This window comes from Protopterus annectens, chromosome 13.part0 (genome assembly GCF_019279795.1).
Source record: "Protopterus annectens isolate FY-2018-M chromosome 13.part0, PAN1.0, whole genome shotgun sequence".
NCBI lineage: Eukaryota > Metazoa > Chordata > Ceratodontiformes > Protopteridae > Protopterus > Protopterus annectens.
In genome coordinates, this window is record NC_056747.1 from 471,086,953 (window position 1) to 471,104,414 (window position 17,462).

The window sequence follows — 17,462 nt, forward strand, 5'->3', positions numbered from 1 at the left end:
ATGTTCATAAAATACATGCTGCTGATCTATTTAAGTGGATTAAAAAGCTTCACATGTGTTATATTGGAGTTGGTAAATATTCAGGCAATGCAGGCATTTTCTTTCTTGGACGAGACGCGTAATTCATGTCATTTGAAAATAATTTCTTCTAAACGGCTGTATTTTACAGACAGTCTTGAGCCATACAGTGGTAACAATACAGTTAAGCATTACATTTATTTATTTTAGGACATGCATTGCATATATTTTATAGTTGAATATTCCACCAGTTTGTGCAACACTAATTATAAAGCCTTGCACGCTTTTTTATATCCGGTTATATCGACACGAATACAGCTGTTGCCGAGCAACTTAACACTGACGTTTGGGACCTGTCAATGGAGGAGGGTTTAGGGGTGGGAGCAGGTGGATACCAAGCAGCGTGGTGCAGATTGGGATATTTAAGTCATCCGGAGGCGGCAAACCCGCCATGTCTCCCGGAGAAAAGCGGCAGGTTATTTTAAGTTTGGCGGCGGTTCTTGGGGTGTCTCTTACTGGATTACTACTTTATTTGTTACCTGAGCTGGTGTTGGCAAGTGTTGGGGGTGTAGCGTGCGTTGCTTGGTTTTGGACTCGAAAACATCCTAGGAGGGGCCTTGTCTGTTCTCGTGGTGTGGCTTTATTACTGCAGTTACCACCGGCTCTCAGACGTTGGATCCCGCTCAAAGCAGTCAACGGTGGTCCGCGGACATCAGGCCGATCTGTGCGCCAGGGTTTTCGTGGGGTACGCTTCACTGGTGTTGAACGGTTTTGGGAGAATTTACGCTTTTTTGGTACTGAAGATCTCATTCCCTCAGAGGCACGCACAAAACTACTCACTCCCCGTGATTTGTTAATGGGGAGTTACTTGGGAAAGCCTGAAAAAACTAGCAGTCACTTAGAGACTGCACCGGGAAAGGCAGCGAGCCGGGAGTTGAGAGAACTGCTTGCAAGACCAAATCATGTTGTACCAAGCCCGACCAGGCGATTGTCATTCGGGTAAATGTGTAGGACTTGTAGTGTTTATGGCTATTGCTTTGCAAGGAACTCGGATGTTTCCAATACTAGTAATGGACGTAGTTTGCTTTGCTTTTACTGTTTTTTTATAATCAGTGTAGTATGTCAGTAAAAGCTTTAAGTACTAAATTGTTTCGCCACTTTGCAATGTGACCAGTGAGTGATGGTGCTATTTACCTTTAAAGGTTATTCTTTGGTTTGTTGGAGTTGTCTGCTACATGACTTTTGGAATTTTGAGTGCTATTGAAGTTCTGCGTTTACCTGACAGTGGAAGTAAGGGTGCAGCTGTTTGATGTTTAGAGGTTTGCGTGGACGAGTCCCTCCCTCCAGTGTGTGTGTTTTTTTTTTTTTTTTTACGTTTTTCTGTTTATTGGTTTGGTAAGTGGGTCTGATGCCCCCTTTTTTAGTTACGATCAGGGCTTAGAGCAGAAGACCTAATAGACTGTAATATTTATAGCAGAGAATGTAACGTTAGGTAGTCTGATTCAGTTATTTATGATGGTATAGACAATGTTGCAGAAATTCTGTTCTCCTTTTAAAGTATTATAAGAGTGAAATGCAAAAAAAAAAAAAGTTTTGTAATATGGCACAACTATATGCATTGTCAGTTGGTGACCTCAAAGCAAGAGAGCTCCAGGAAACAAGTGAAGGGTTGGGACCTCTTGCAGTATGATGGTGACAATTACCTGTAGTCAAGGAGATGGGATAATTGACTTAATTCAGGTTTCTTCAGTATCTACCTACTTTAGTGTATATTAATTTAGTAGTCAGCCTTGGGCAAAATAAATTTAGACGGAAATACTTCGTAGGCTGCCTCTCAATTTCCCAAGTTTCTTTCCCCTCATCCTGACCCCCACATAGTCTTACTACTTGACTTCCAGCTTTTTACAAATTTTAACTGGCCAATATTCTTCTGGGATAAGTCTAGATAGTGTAACTGAATTAAGCCTGATGTTGGGGGTCACTAGGCCTACGAATCTTGATTTCTACACGTGTCTATGCATATCTTCCAGCTTTTTTTGCGTAGCCCTTTAGTGTTCATTTTAGGGCGACAGTAAAAGTACAAATTGCCATGCTAAAGCTACATGTTATGTAGCTCATCTTCTGGTAGAAGAATATAAAGCACATACACAGAGTGCATTCAGACTCAAGATGGAAGGAGTCGCAGCAAAAAACTGAACCAGGGGACCAAACACTATTTGCTGTAAAAAATCTGCCAATGATTATTTGCTGTTATACATGTCTTGCACTGGCAGGTCCATTCTAACATTTGTAATGGCAAGTGAAAAAGAACATGCTACTTTTAGATGTTATGCAATTCCCTTCGCATACAGTCCCAAATCCAACTGTATGTGATGATCCATATAGATCAATTACATCTACTTTTCTGTATATACACCTCTCAGATAACTGACAGTATTAAAATAGCCACAAAGTATTCCAGTGGAAGTCACAAATTGATTTTTTTTTTTTCAAAACACAGATCGACTGCTTAATTTAAACAAATGACAAAAGTGACATTCCACAGGGGTTTCTGGAATAATCTTCACAGATCACTACTGTTAGAATAAAGATGGCAACACATAGCACCCCCCACACGCATGTCTAAATCTCCGTTACATTTTAGCCTTTTCCTTAAGAGGAAGTACCAAAATTTATTTTTATTTATTTATTTATTTTACATTTGTTGACCGGGCTAGTCCAGCTGGATAATTTCCATTTTCAGTGGAGGCCCGGGGAGAAAAGCTCCACAATTAAAACAAGGTTAAACATTTAAGCAACAATGCATACATTTTAGTGTAGTAGAAAATACAGTGAAAAAAAAAAAACAGGTAAAAAACAAATAGCCTAAGCTATATATTCTTTTTTTTTTTTTTTTTTTTTTTAGAACAGTACAGTAATTTAGTCATTTGAAATAGCAGGGAAAGATAGTGATTTTTACGTAGGGAGGTATGGCTGAAGAGAAGAAGTCATTTAGTCTGGATTGGTACAGGAGCAGAGCCAGAAGTTGTTAAGATGTAATAGAAGTTGTTTTTTGAAAAGTTGAAAGGAGTCTAGTGAGGTAATGTGTGGGGGGAGGTTATTCCATATTTTCCCTATGGAGTTTGAAAATAGACAGTTACCTGCTGAATTTGTAATTCTAGTTGTGGTGACTTGTATCTTTTCGGCAGATCGCAACAACTGTTTCAAGTTTTTGTAGGGAGTAAGGAGGTTACTGAGAGCTGGTGTTTTTGTTGGTTGATAAAGAATGTTATGTGTAATTAAGAGTTGTTGATAGATAAGCTTGTTAGGTAGTTCTAACCATTGTAATTGTTTTCAGTTATTACAGTGGTGAGTTCTGTACTGGGATGCTGTGGCAAAACGGGCTATATTATGATAGGATGTAGTTAGTTTTTTCAGGTTACCTTTAGAGAGATTGGTGTAAATAGAGGAAGCATACAGTAGGGTGGAGATAAGATGTGATTCTGCTAAGGTGGTCCGTGCTTCTGGAGTAAGGAAGGGTTTTATTCTGTACAGTGAACCTATCTTTTTATTTACTGCTTTTATAGTGTTATTGATATGACAATCATAGTTAAGATTATTATCAATAGTAACACCAAGCAGTTTGGTAGTAGAGTCTGGGGAGATAAGAGAATTGTCAGCTGCAGTAATAGTAAAATTTAGTTGAGGAGATTTGTGGGTAGGTGAGAATAGTAATAGTTTTGTTTTCTTGGAGTTGAGAAGGAGACATCTTTTTGAGAACCATTGTTCAACGGTTGAAAAGGTAGATTGTGTGAGTGACTGGAGTTCAGATTGGGTGGGAGCTGTACAGATGATGGTAGAATCATCTGCATATTGTATGCAGGTAGTGTTATGGATAGATGATTGAAGATCATTAATAAAGATAGAGAATAAGAGTGGGCCTAATATTGATCCTTGAGGTACTCCTAAGGAGATAGGTAGTAGAGCAGATAGAGAATTTTTCCAGAGTACTGCTTGTCGGTTTTCAAGGTAGGATGAGAACCACGTTAAGGAGGAAAAATCCAAGGCAAGAGAGTTTAGTATGTGTAGGAGAAGTTTATGGTTGACCATGTCGAAGGCTTTTGATAGGTCTAGGAAAAGAGAAGCAGTTAGTTTGTTATTATTACGGTTACAGTTTATTGTGTTAGTAAAGGAAAGTAGTGCAGTGGTCGTACTATGTGAGGGTCTAAATCCATGTTGAGTGTTTGCTAGTAGGTTATTTTGAAGGAGATGGTTAAGTAGTTGTTTGTGTATACATTTTTCCATGATTTTAGCTAGTGGAGATAATAGTGCTATTGGGCGGTAGTTAGGTCAGTGGATTTGCCTCCTTTATGTAAGGGTATGATGTGTGATATCTTCCAGATTGCTGGAAGATCAGTGGCGGTTAATTGTCTATGTAGTTGTGAGGAACATACCAAAATATATCAAAGAAAATTGGGATAGTTGTGACCACCTTTGCCCCCATTCACCCTGTACAAGCAGATATGGTTGACTGGCATTTCACCTCCAGCATCTTATTTCAAGAATAAAGGAGAAATGGTAAATAACTAGAACATGGAATTAAAGTTGGAACTATTTCCTTTTATATCCTTGGAAAGTTGCTAGACTAATGGGATTTGTTAGCTTGCATTTTCTGAAGGCCTTAAAGTCTGTCTAAAACTCGAATGTCTGTCATTTTAGTGGTTTTAGAAATCACTGTTTTGCCATAGTACCACACATTTGTAAGAACACCGCTCATTGTACGAGTTGAAATCAGGAAAATTGCTTCTATATCCTCTCAATAAATAGATGCTTAAAACAGGCATACGCACACTGTTTTAAGTACTGCTGCCAGTAACAGGCAGTGTGTCTCTAAACAAAGTTCTACCCATTCCCATTCTTGTGCCAGTGCTCTTGAGTACATGTTAGTTGCTTACTTTTTAGTCTCAGGCTGTCTCCGTTAATTGATGAAGCTTAAGCCAGTAGGAATGTTGCCTTGCTGCTTCATAACGCAACCCATTGAGCCACGTTTTGTGATGTTTCTGCCTTCTGCGAAAGGCAGGAAAGCTGGTATAAAGGGCATTTATCTTGAAGGTAGATGTGTGTTTGGATTCTGAAAGTTGTCAATGTATATTAGTTTATTGGGGGGAGTCTGACTAGACCTACAGGGTAAACCTTTTCAGAGGTGGCCTGAGGAGAAATGCTTCACGTTATATATAAGAAAGCCTTCTGCAAATATGTTAAAATTATTGCTAAAGATGTTTGACGTTACAAATTCATATAAACGTGTTTTCAAGAAGTAAAAACATTTACAAATATACAACAGCCAAGTCTATATGTATGAATAATGATTTTACAGTAAGTTATTATGGAGGAGGTCTCTCTCCATACATAAAAACTCTCTAGATGTATATTAGAGTAAAAGTAGATACCTCTGAAGTTTTACCAGATTACTGATGTTGTATACATGAACTGAAAGGCATTTAGCTTTGAGAAGAGTTACGTTTTTATGGGAAAATTCATGGATGTCTGTGATTCCCCAAGTGGAGATTTGTGTCAAGCTTAGGCCAGGTATAGAATAAGTGGTTTATACTGTTTTATCCTCATGCATGGCCCTGGTGTCTTTCTTGAAGTCCACCAGATTGAGTATGTAAGACTTCCCTTACAAAACCAGTTTGGGTTTGGTTCAGTTTTTGGAGAGTTCCTATGTCATTATTGATCAGGTCCATAGTAATTATCTCCATGGCTTTGCAGATGAGATTGAAGCTTGTGGGTTTGTAGTTTCCTGGGTCAGTTGATTGGGGGGGGGGCTATGCAGAGACAACACCTTGCAGTCCTCTATTCTTCTGGGCAAAGCTTTTTGGAGGCTCTGTTTAAAGAGGGTTTCTAGTGGCCCTGAGATTTTGCTTTAAGCTGTTTAAGAAGCATCCTTGGTGTTGTTGGGACACATGGGGTCTGTTTGTGGCTTTAGCAAGTGCATTAAAGACCTGTTCCTTTATAATGACAGAGGGGGATGGTTGTGGATATTTCTTTGGAGGTGACTGGAGGGGTTGAATTGAACTTGGCCAGTAGGGTTGCTATAACTTCAGGCTGGGTGTAAGTGTTGTTGATTAACTGCACATTGAGCATTTCCCCTGTTGCAAACATGATAATCTCTCACCTGGGAGGCTATCTTTACCTCTTAGTTTGCTTTGGCAGATTTGACCAGTTCTCTAACTTGTTTTCGACAGTCTCTGCACTGATTTCTGTCTTTTCGTGGCTTTAGAGACTTTTGTTTTTTCTTTTTGAGTAGCATGTTTATGCTAGGGGTCCACCAATATGGTTTATTTTTGTCAATTGTGTGCGAGTCCGGCAGGTACTACTACTCTGTGCAACTATGAATGTGGTTGTACAGCTCAGCGTAGGCCTCTTGTCATTTGGGTTCGGAGGAGCTTGGACATTTAATTAGTTGTCACTTATTTTGAGGTAATTAGCCTTAGCAAAGTTCCTAATAGATTTGCAGGTTGCAGATTAGTTTTGATACTAAAAGAGAATTTTGTGGTCTGATCTTACCAGGGAGGAGTTAATGCACAGGAGGGAGCAGTATCCCCCACCATGTTGAGTATTGGGTCTAAGCTCCCCAACTAGAGGTACAAATATATCATTATTTGCTTCAGGGTGTTTGCATTGACCAAGTCCAAAAGCCTCTGAGCAAGTGAAGTATGGGTTGTGCAAGTCTCCCAGTTTATGCAGGCGTAATTGAAGTCACCCATAAGTATTTTATTTCACATGTGTTAACAGGGAAAGTTTGACTTGGAATGGAGCCAATTTTCAGAGGCGACACCGGGAGAAATGCTCCAGATGCATGTCATTGTAACGTGGGAGGAAACCTGAGCAGCCAGAGGAAACCCTCACGAACGCAGGGAGGACATGCAGACTCTGCACGCACCTCCAGCCAAGAATCTAACTGGAGAACCTCTTGCTATGCGGTGACAACACTACCGCTGTCATCCAAGAAAGTATAGTGTTGGGTAGCGAGGCTGTGATAAGTCATGTCTATGGTTAGTTGAGAATGGAGTAGCTCAAGTGAGTCATGACTAGTCTAGCAGTGTACTTGTCCTTTATGAACACTGCAGCACCTCCCTTTTGTTTTATCCTGAGCTAAGGGGATTAGTATACGAAAGGCATTGTAGCCTTTGCTAGCTGGGGTGCTTTCTGTGGTTCTGGATCATGTTTCTGTGACTCTACATTCATCTTGGTTTTGTAGTCTGAGGGGTGTGTCTATCTGTATCTCTTCCCCCTCTCTGTCTCTCTCTCGATATATAATATATATAATTAATATATATATATATATATATATATATATATATATATATATATATATATATATATATATAAGTGTGTGTATCTATATCTTTAAACTCTTAGCATTGAGCAGCAGTACCTTTAGGTAGTTGAATGACTTATGTTGTGTGGAAGGCTTAATAACTAGGCACAGTTCAAAAATGGCACTGTGGGGATAGTTTTTGCCAGTATCTGGAAACCAATTGGTGACAAATGCAAATCAACTCTGGCAAAGCATCATCGTTTATAGATTCTCTCCAGGCTGACAGATATTAGATTCCCTTGTGACACCAGAAACCAAGTCAAAAGACCCAAGTGCATGTCTGATTCGGCGGATCATGGCTCCAGACAGCTCGCTGTGAATTTCTTGCTTAGCCTGATAAGACTAGCAACAAGTATGTCTTGCATTTGAGTCCCCAAAAACTAGAATATTTGGCTGTGTGGTGTGTATAGGCTTGAAAGTGGGGCTACTATAATTTTCATGTTTGTTTTGTGAGGTGCTGTCTATACTTGTGTGTGCAGGGCCACTGTGAGATGCTTTTAGGAGGTCTTGGAGGTTTGGGTAGGTTACAAGTAAGTACCTCCACATGTGTGGGTCTGTTTGTTCCTTAGTGTTTGTAGTGAGTGTTTGCATTTTTTTGTGTGTATGTGAGAGCTTTGCCTCCAGTGACATTGTGTATCTACATCTCTAACACGCTGTTCTAAAATTATATGGTTGTTGATGAACATGAGGCCGTTACTACACTGCCATACGGTGCCCATATTCACCAGGCTAGAACCAGATGGAGACAGTTTCCTGTAGAAGATTTTAAACTGGAGAGGTTTGCTTGTATAGAAGGCATGGGTAACTGTGTTTGTGAGATGAAATACAAGGCTTTTGTACTAGCAGGGTGAAAGACTTTTTACACAGTTAAGCCCTTGGGTCAGTCAGATAAACACACAATATGCATTTTAGCAGTAGTTCCCAACTCGGGTGGATTGAATTCTGCCCTCTTGTACCACCAAAGTGTAAAAGAGCACTCTTAATGTAAAATTAACTGGTTTGGAGCTCAAGTGCCATAACAAATGCTTTGCAACAAAAGTCAGAATTTCTGCAGTGTTCGCACTCTGTTGGGAAGTTCACTAACCCTGAGAAATGTTCACAAAATAACAGTGCACAAATGTAAGACAAATTCAACAAACACAAACTTGTATGTAGGCAAACTCCAAACAGCTTTTGCAATATCAGAGAAGGTTAGGAAAATGTTAGAATACTGTTAAAACCATGGTATTTCTTGAACAATTGCAGACTGAAAGACAATGATACAGTAAACCAAATCAATAAATGCAGCACAGAAGTGTTAAACAGCACTGAGACATTTAGGACAAATGCAAAAAAAAAAATCAGCTTTTTAGATACAGATGGTCTCTGAGTCCTGGAGTCTCAGATGTCCAAACCAGGCACATGGAAGCTTTGAATAAATCTTTATTGAATGATCACTTGCGATGTGGGCAAACTTGCATTTATATAAAAGTTACACACCACATTTTACAAACATTGTACAGAATGTATATGGTTGTATACCAGATAATCAAAGCAATATTACATGAATTGTTCAATTCCTGCCTTCTGTTGGTCCTCGTTCCTCCTCCAGAACATGTAAGGCAATGCTGTCTAGGGAATTCATATGCTGTATCCAAGATTTTAAAAAAAGTTAGTTCCACTCATTTGCTCATCCAATATTCCTGATAGTATTCTTTAAGGAATTTTGAAGTCTGCCAACTCTTTACATGCTGAGAACATAAACTCCTTGGTAACTTTTTAATTTCACCCAGAACATTTACCCTCTACCTGAGGAAAAATTCTTTGGCGTTTGCTTGCAGTATAAAGGTATCTCTGCAGACACATCAGGCAAAATTCTAAATCTTCTAGATCTTATTGCGTGTTTGGGAGCTGTACATATATCCTTCCAGTGTTGGTGAACTGTTTGCTCTCTCCTTGATCTTTGCTGACCTCCTGATTCCTGTAGTTGTGCAATATTTTATGTTTTATTAATTATCCCTTTAACAGCTTCTGTTCTAGATGAAGTTGAAACTCAACCAGTACAGGTCTTTTATGTAGGACTCCCTATCACGTTCTTTTCGCATGTACTCTTATCAACCCCTGATGGGGAATGCAATCTCTTTTTGGCCTTTCCCATTTAGTTATGGTTCCCCTTGTGATTTGTTCCCAGTACCTTTGATTCCTTTGCTAGCTTCAGTAAATTCCAGTCCCCTCTTACCTGTTGTGTACCCCTAGTTGCAAACATCCCTATTGGCAGAATGTTTTTTCTCTCTTCCTGTGTTGACTTAGTTCTTGGTATACCTTCTGCTATTTTACGAATATAATGTAAATGATGATTATTGAGGATCTGCAACTACTTCCAAAATTACTCTTTCCTTTCATGGTTTATTGCTTTGTCATTTTCCCTTTCCACTTTGAATTGTAGCTTTCTGCTTGTGTTGCGTATAAGGGCTTTAACAGTCTTCAGCTCTGAAACTCTGGCAATCCTAAGTTTACTTGCTGTGTTGGGAGGATCAACTTCTCTTGTGTGACTCTTGCCCGCTTCCCCTCCTGGACAGAATACTTTAGCTCTTTAGTAGCTATCAACTTCTCTGATAAAATATGCCTGACCTGTGTATAAAACTAAAAGGACTAAAAATGTTACTGCTTTTTTTGTTAGAACACCTTTATTTGAATCATCACTTGTAACACAGGCACATTTGCATTTATATAAAGGTTATCAAACTTTAAGTTCACGTTTACAGTGTAGCTTCTTTCTAACCTTTTCTAAAGATAACTGTTCCAGTTTTATCTGTTACTATATTCACTAATTCTAGTATAGTTGGTTTACATTTTGATTTTTGTTTTCTAGTAATTGCTTTTTTGGCAGCCACCGTAATTAAACACAGCAAGGCCTTACTATGTCTAGGCAATTCCGATTCTGTATCATAGATCAGAAAAATCATCACACCAATCTGCCCACCCTGCATCTCCGACACTGCATCTTGCAGGGAATCCTTCAAGTCTATCAACTCTGCACTCCCAGGAAATGTTTCCCATTAAAACTCTCACCTCCAACATTTGTTATCTACTGGAGGAAAAATTATCAAGTCTATTTGGGGTATAAAATCTGTGTAAACATTTCTAAACAAAAATCCTAAGTCTTGTAGATTTTGTTGTATATTTGGGAGACACATCTCCCATTATTTCTTTGTGAATCCTTAGCCAATCTCTCTTCCCAATCCTTTCTAGATAAAACACTTTTACAGTAATACAGAATGATCCAAGGAGAAAAATACTTCTCAAAAACCAGTACAACGCTTGCAGTATAAAGCAAGGCTCTGATAGTACCACACGTTTTTTGTATGCTTTCTTTTTGAATAAACATTGAATAGATATGTCATTAAGCCCGGAGGGGCTGTAGCATTTAAAAAGATCTGCCACCATAATTCCCGTTCAGTACATCATTTGCTATGACCACCCGTAGGACTCTATTTTTTATCTCTATTTTGCCTTTGACACTAAAAAGGAAATGTATGGGAAATACTTGAATGTTTGTACAATGCATTAGTTTTTACTCTTTCATATCATAATTGTGCTCATAGATACAGTCCTTCATTCTCTGCTTGTATTTACCAGTATAGAAACGGCTACATAGATAACCCTCTAGAGTAGCAACTGTATCTCACAGCAGTATTAATCACTATCTTTGATGCCACCGGTATTATGAAGGGATTTTGTGAGCATGCCACACATTTATTCATGTTGCCCTTAATATGATTCATACCAAGATTGAAAATGTCATAGATAATTAAAACTAATGTCGGTACTTTTCCGTCAACGGGGCAGCAGTCGTTGGCAAACATAAATGTGAATTGTCCCGACTTATACATTTGGTGACACAAGTTTTGAGTTATCCAGCTGAAATGTCAGAAGCACAGCCTTCGGGATGATGCCTAATGGGGTTATTGGAGGGGTACCTGAATATTTGGCGTGCTACAGAAAGGAACCTATTGAGAAACCAGCCAATGGAAGCTACACTCGGCATGGGTTTGAACAGCGATTCTTATGGAAGTACAGAGAAGCCTGATACCAATTTGGTTGCCCGTGGACCTTCTGGTGCGAACAGTAAAAAGAAAACTGGTACTGTACCTTAAAAAAACAAAAAAAAAGTTTTGGTAATTTTGTAGTCTTCTGCTCTGGAGACGGAGGGCCTGAGAACACCAGAGTTGTAAGAGATGGTACTAATGGTACATTATATCATGCACCACATGAGTCTGTGACAATTTTAGAAAGGGAAGAAGTTTTCTGATTGTTTCCATTTTATTTAATAGACATGGTTTGGAACTGATGGAGCTAATTATTACCTGGAATACCAAACGTATTAATGACTTAGACTGAAATTGACAATTTAAATTATTATATACAAGGATATACTATAATTATAAACAATGTTAACACAGTGACCCTTGCAAATCAGCATATGGTCAGAGAACAAAGGCAAAAGAAAAAACACAACAGAGTGTAAAATAAGCAGTACTGACATGTCAGAAAATGAGTAGCACTCAGACAACGAAGACCACATGAAAACCATCCGAAAAAAGCTGCTGCCCCATTAATGGGAAAGTACCCTAATGTCTTTAGTATAAACAGTTCTGGGCATTGTTCCTAACTGTTTTACTTGAGAAGTCTGGTCACTGATGATAAACTGCCAATTCTTCTCCCAAAACGTTACTAATTTTGGGACTATCAACTGGATGTGTGGCGATAAAAGGGAATGCTGGAAGCTAACCTTGTGGTCCCTGGTTGCTTCAGTGACTATATTGTCAAAATTATACCTCCAAATAATTTACAGCTTCAGTTAATGATACAGTATCGTTAGACTGCTTCTCCTGTAGTAAAGGTCCATAAGTACTGTTAAGTCTTTTCCTTATAACTTGCTTTCTTAAACAATTGATAAACTCCAGGAACACTGCAGCAATTTACACCCATCCTTGCAGCTCTCACCAGTTGCCCTTTTACCACTGGCCACTTTTGGTGTGGGGGTTGCTGCTGATGTAGTGCAGGAATGAATTGGAATATGTAGGTTTCCTGTGAATTTAAGAAACGAGCTGAATATTTCCTTCATCTTCTTAATTGTTCACGTCTAAATATGCTATGGACTCTGCCTATAGTGTGAATTGTAAAAGGTGGTTGTATTGTTGGTTAGTAATCCATTGATCTATACATACTCATCGGTCCACTCTAAATATCAAGGAAACCTAACATAATCCTGTATATACTAAACTGACTATCGAATATAAACTTCCCAAGTGGCCATGATAATGTTGGCATATGGCCCATGTGGTGCTCATGGCAATATCCTTTTCCCGATAGAAATAATGGTCTTCAAACAAAGTATTATTATTAGTTAACATTAAATGTATTATTCTTATTTTGCACAATATGTGAGGGATTAACTTTAATATTAGGAGAACCAAGATAATGCTATACTATGAGGGATGCAGCTGAATAAATCCCGTTACATCAGTGGTGATGAAAATGGTCTCAAACTTCCAGTTGATTAACTCTTTACAGAAAGTCCCATGAATCCTTAAAAATATGCTGAATATTATAAACTTCTCAGTTTAAATGTTGGTCATTGTAATTGGCTGTAAAAGTAGTTTTTGATGTGCCTTTGACCACCGTGGGCTGAAATGGAGGGTATTAGATATTCTTGTGTATTTTTGGTGCACCCAATTTAACTGGGAGCCTGGTTTCTTTTACTGAATAACCATGCATATTCCTTTGGGTTGATATCACTTTGCATAAGCGTATCGTAAAAAGTGTCTATTTACTGATAGACATGAATCTCGTTAGTAAAAACTTAAGTGTACGTATTGTCATGCAACAAGTTATAAAAGTACTGTAAACAGTCTAATATATTTTGTGCATTACTGCAAGGCTGCCTCTCTTTTTTTTTTTTTTTTATCAGGACACACGCAGCGTTCAACTCCAACATGTCCTCCTGAGTTAGTCATAATATGCCATAGAAACATAGGACATAATGTTTTCAAATGTCATATGTCCATCAAATAGACTTGCTCAAAACATTTGTCCGGTGCAAGTCTGGATTAAATATGTTATGTTCGTGGTCGGATATAATGTCCGCCATTCTTCTTTTGACTTTTCCCGATTAGGGGTTGCCACAGCGGATCATCCGTCCGCTCAAGATTGACAGTGGAGTTTTACGGTGTCGAGGTGCCAGCCCGGCACCCAACCTTCCATAGAAGGTGCACACACTCGCACCTAGGGCCAATTTAGTGTGTCCAGTCCACCTACTTCATGTCTTTGGGATGTGGGAGGAAACCGGAGCACCAGGAGGAAACCCACGAGTCATGCAGACCCTGCACAGAAGGCACCCCAGCCGAGAATCAAACCGGAGAACCTCTTGTTGTGAGGCGGCAATGCTAACCACTGCACTACCGTGGCCGCCATTAACAAATCTAAATTTAATTTCCTAGTATATCATTAGAGTTTTCATGTAATTTTTTTAAACCAATATTTTAGCAGATAGAAATGAATGACACCTACAAAACAACTCTGCATCTGCACTACCAAAATTAAATAAACAGTAGTTGTAGGTCTTAAAATTACGAGGAAAATTATAAACGATAGTATGATTGACTGCAGCCACCTTTATCTGCGTTGGTGGTTCTTGTTTCCCCTGGTTGATAAAATTCACTTTTCTTGAAAAATACTGCATGTTGTCCTGATAGTTCCCTCTCTCTTGTTGCATATTTGGTCCGACCACTTGAGGGGTGGATATTTCAAAGGGCACTGTCCAGTGTTCATCTCCTCTTTCATAGTAACTAAAATGATGGAGAGCGAATTCCATATCTTGCCTTTCATGGTTGGTACTTGAATTTTGACACTGAGGCAGTGGGTATGCCTTCCTCTGAAAGTACTCTCTGCAGTTGCATTCAAGTTTCTTAATCTCTTGCTGAATCTTGGCACAAATGTTGTCAGCTTCTGAAAACATGGAGGTGACCTGGTGGTACAAAAGGTCTTCATGTATCGACTTGCCTAGTTTCTTCATGTCTGCAGGTAATATTTTTTCATCTCTTTCTTTCTTTCTCTCTCTGCTCCCAATATGTTGCTACTTTTGCCAGTTTTCTCCAATAAATTCCAGCCGTCTGTTGTCTATATCCCAAATTGCAGTCATCCCTATCGGCACAACCATCTTTCTCTATTCCTGTGTTGGTTTGGTTCTTGGGATCCTTTCTGCTACTTTAACAGTAATCCTACAGAATATTATATATGTGTTCTCCAAACTCCCACTTTATCCTTGTTTCTAGAGCCCCCCCTCCCCCCGTTTCATGATCTGTTTTCTGCTTGTGGTAGGTGTACTGTTATGTCTCCTAATACTCCATCCCCATTGTTAAAAAGTTTTTTTTCTTCTATAAAAGGTTTTACACAAATTTTTCTTGCCTAACCCTACCCTCACTCCCATGTGTAACCTCCAATTTTCTCTCCCTGGCTTCTCCATTACTCCCCCACTTAACTAATTTCAGGAAAGTACACAAAGTGAAGACTACCACATTCTCTTCACTTTATTTGCCAGTGACTTTCTTAACTTAAACATACACTACAAAACTCCCCTACACTATCCTATCAAGCTACTGTTGCACTTGCACTGTAAACCTACATTTGAGTCTCACTGATATTTTTTTGGAGATCTGCTGCTTGTGGCTTTGCCCACTCCATTCCCACCCACCCCCTGAATATGCTAGTTATAGCCATTACCCTCTCACCCCAACACCACCACTTCCTCCCCTCTTCATCCTATTGCACTTTCACCATTTCCCTCCTTTTCCTCAGAATTCAATCCTCTCTCCCCCCCCCCCTTTCTTACCTAGCTTCTCCACTTCATTCCTTCCACTTAATTTATGCGCCTCTCTCTCCTCCTTTCATCCCTCCATACACACTGCATCCTTTTCTGCGTTCCACTCCTAAATAACCACCTCTCCATCTGACTTTTCCCCCTAGTACACTCCCTACACTTTAAAAATTTCATCTCTCCTGATCTACTACCTACAATTATATACACCCCCTTTTTTGTTCTCTCACTTACTGGCTACGTTTTGTCCCACTTGTCTACTACCTCTCAATATCCTAACATGTTCTTTCATCTCCATATCTTCTCTTCTCATAACTTGCTTCTCATATAACATACAAATTAATCCCCTTCACCTCCCATCTACCTGCACTTAATATACCTCACACACTCGTACAGACCTCTTTTGACCATCTCCATCACTTTCATATCACTAACTCCACCACAGGATAAGAACAGTCACCACAGGATTAGAACAGTCCCCTCTCATCTCTTGCCACCCAAGTTGTAAGCATGAATATCCCTTCCAACACCTCCCACCCCCAACTCTTTTCTACCCTCCAATACATTATTCCTCTCAGGTGACATGCACCCCTTTTCAACCCACTCATTACCAACCCTTCTATCCAGCATGCACCATATTACCCTAGCTCACCTGCCAAGCATCTAACCTTGTACTCGCTCAGTATATGCAGCATCATGAACAAATTAAGTGAAGTCCATGCTTGGATGTCCTACTCTGTTCCCAACATAATTAGTCACAGAAACATGGCATCTAACCACCGCCCTATAGCTATACTGTTCCCCTTATCTAAAATACTAGAAAATGTGTATATAAACAAATCTTGACCACCTACTGTCCCCCACCCAACATAGTTTCCATTCAAATCACAGTACCTCACCCCCACCCAACTTAGCTTCCATCCAAACCACAGTATTTCAACAGCCCTCCAGTCCTTTACCCACTCAATTTCCCTGGCGAGGGGCAACAAACTCATTTTCTGTCTCTTCCTAGACTTCTCCAAAGCTTTTGATGCTATCCCCCATGCTCCTCTCCAAACTCTGTGACCTCAACCTCTCTACCCCAACCATTTTCTGGATCACTAGCTGCCTCTCCAAACAGCCAGTCTTTTAAATGTCTCTTATCTGTCCCCCTTCATCCCCATCAAGATGGGGTTTCTACAAGGCTCTGTTCTTGGTCCCTTACTGTTCAACATCTTCAATATGTCCTGTCCACTATCTACCCTCATCCAGTATGTGGATGATTCCACTGTAATCTCAACCTCTGATACACACTCTGACCTACACATCCTCACCCAAAACTCCAACTCTTTTGAAAAATGGCTTACTGACAACAAATTCTCAATACCAAAAAGACCAAACTCCTGCTGTTTTCTCCTAAAACTATTCACTCATCTCACACCTTCTCCATAACACCACTTAACCATCATCAACATCAAAACTCCCACTAACCTTCTAGCGGCCATTGTAGATGAATAACTTAAATTTGACCTACACGTCCACCACTGTATGAAGCAAACCCACTAAAACTTGATCTACTTTACAGAAACAAAAAAAATCCCTTATAAAGGACTCTGGTATATCTTGCCTATGCCTACTTTCTACGCAGCCTCCCCTGTAGCTCCTAAATTTTCACCAACTTAGACTAGTCTGCCTGCTAAACATTAAGTCACCTGCAACAAAGTAGCCAGGTTTACAGCAAAGCAGACTTCTTTCTCTCAACACTATATAATTTTGTCAAGGCTTTAAACTAGTTTGTTCCCTCCTCAACTTCAGTCCTCTCAACTAAATGTCATTCATAACATCCTTAAAGGAGATCCAAACCACACCAACAGACTTAAAACAGGTTTGTTTATTTTTATGGTTTGGGGTTACCTACATTTTAACACCACACTGGGACTATTTACAGGTTTGTACATATTGTATGTAATTTGAGTTAGACCACATGGGGTCTGCATCTTGAAGTAATTCTGATAATTTAGTCTGCCTCTAGGTATCCCACAATGCAGTGTTTGTATATAAAATAATCATGCAGGCCTCTCTTCCTAAATTTGCTGTCACCGCTTTGATTTTACATGCGTACACTGCTGTCTTTCAGTCAGTTAATTTTAAGTAGCATTTCATACCATTCAGAAATTACTTAAAACACAGTGCACAGTGCAAATGCTACAGAAGAAACTTTCAAGGTGCTTTTTACTGCTGCTT

At 39.4% G+C, this 17,462-nt stretch overlaps 1 protein-coding gene across 1 annotated transcript in view; it reads left to right on the forward strand.

Annotated features, from left to right (window-relative positions):
• Nucleotides 1–465: 465 nt before the first annotated feature.
• Nucleotides 466–17,462, forward strand: part of POM121 (POM121 transmembrane nucleoporin) — a 1,129,064-nt gene continuing 1,112,067 nt past the window's right edge. The window contains exon 1 of the mRNA XM_044054111.1: nucleotides 466–1,017. Within this exon, the coding sequence (XP_043910046.1) occupies nucleotides 470–1,017 (548 nt within the window). The 5' untranslated portion in view covers nucleotides 466–469. The remainder of the gene's footprint in view (nucleotides 1,018–17,462) is intronic.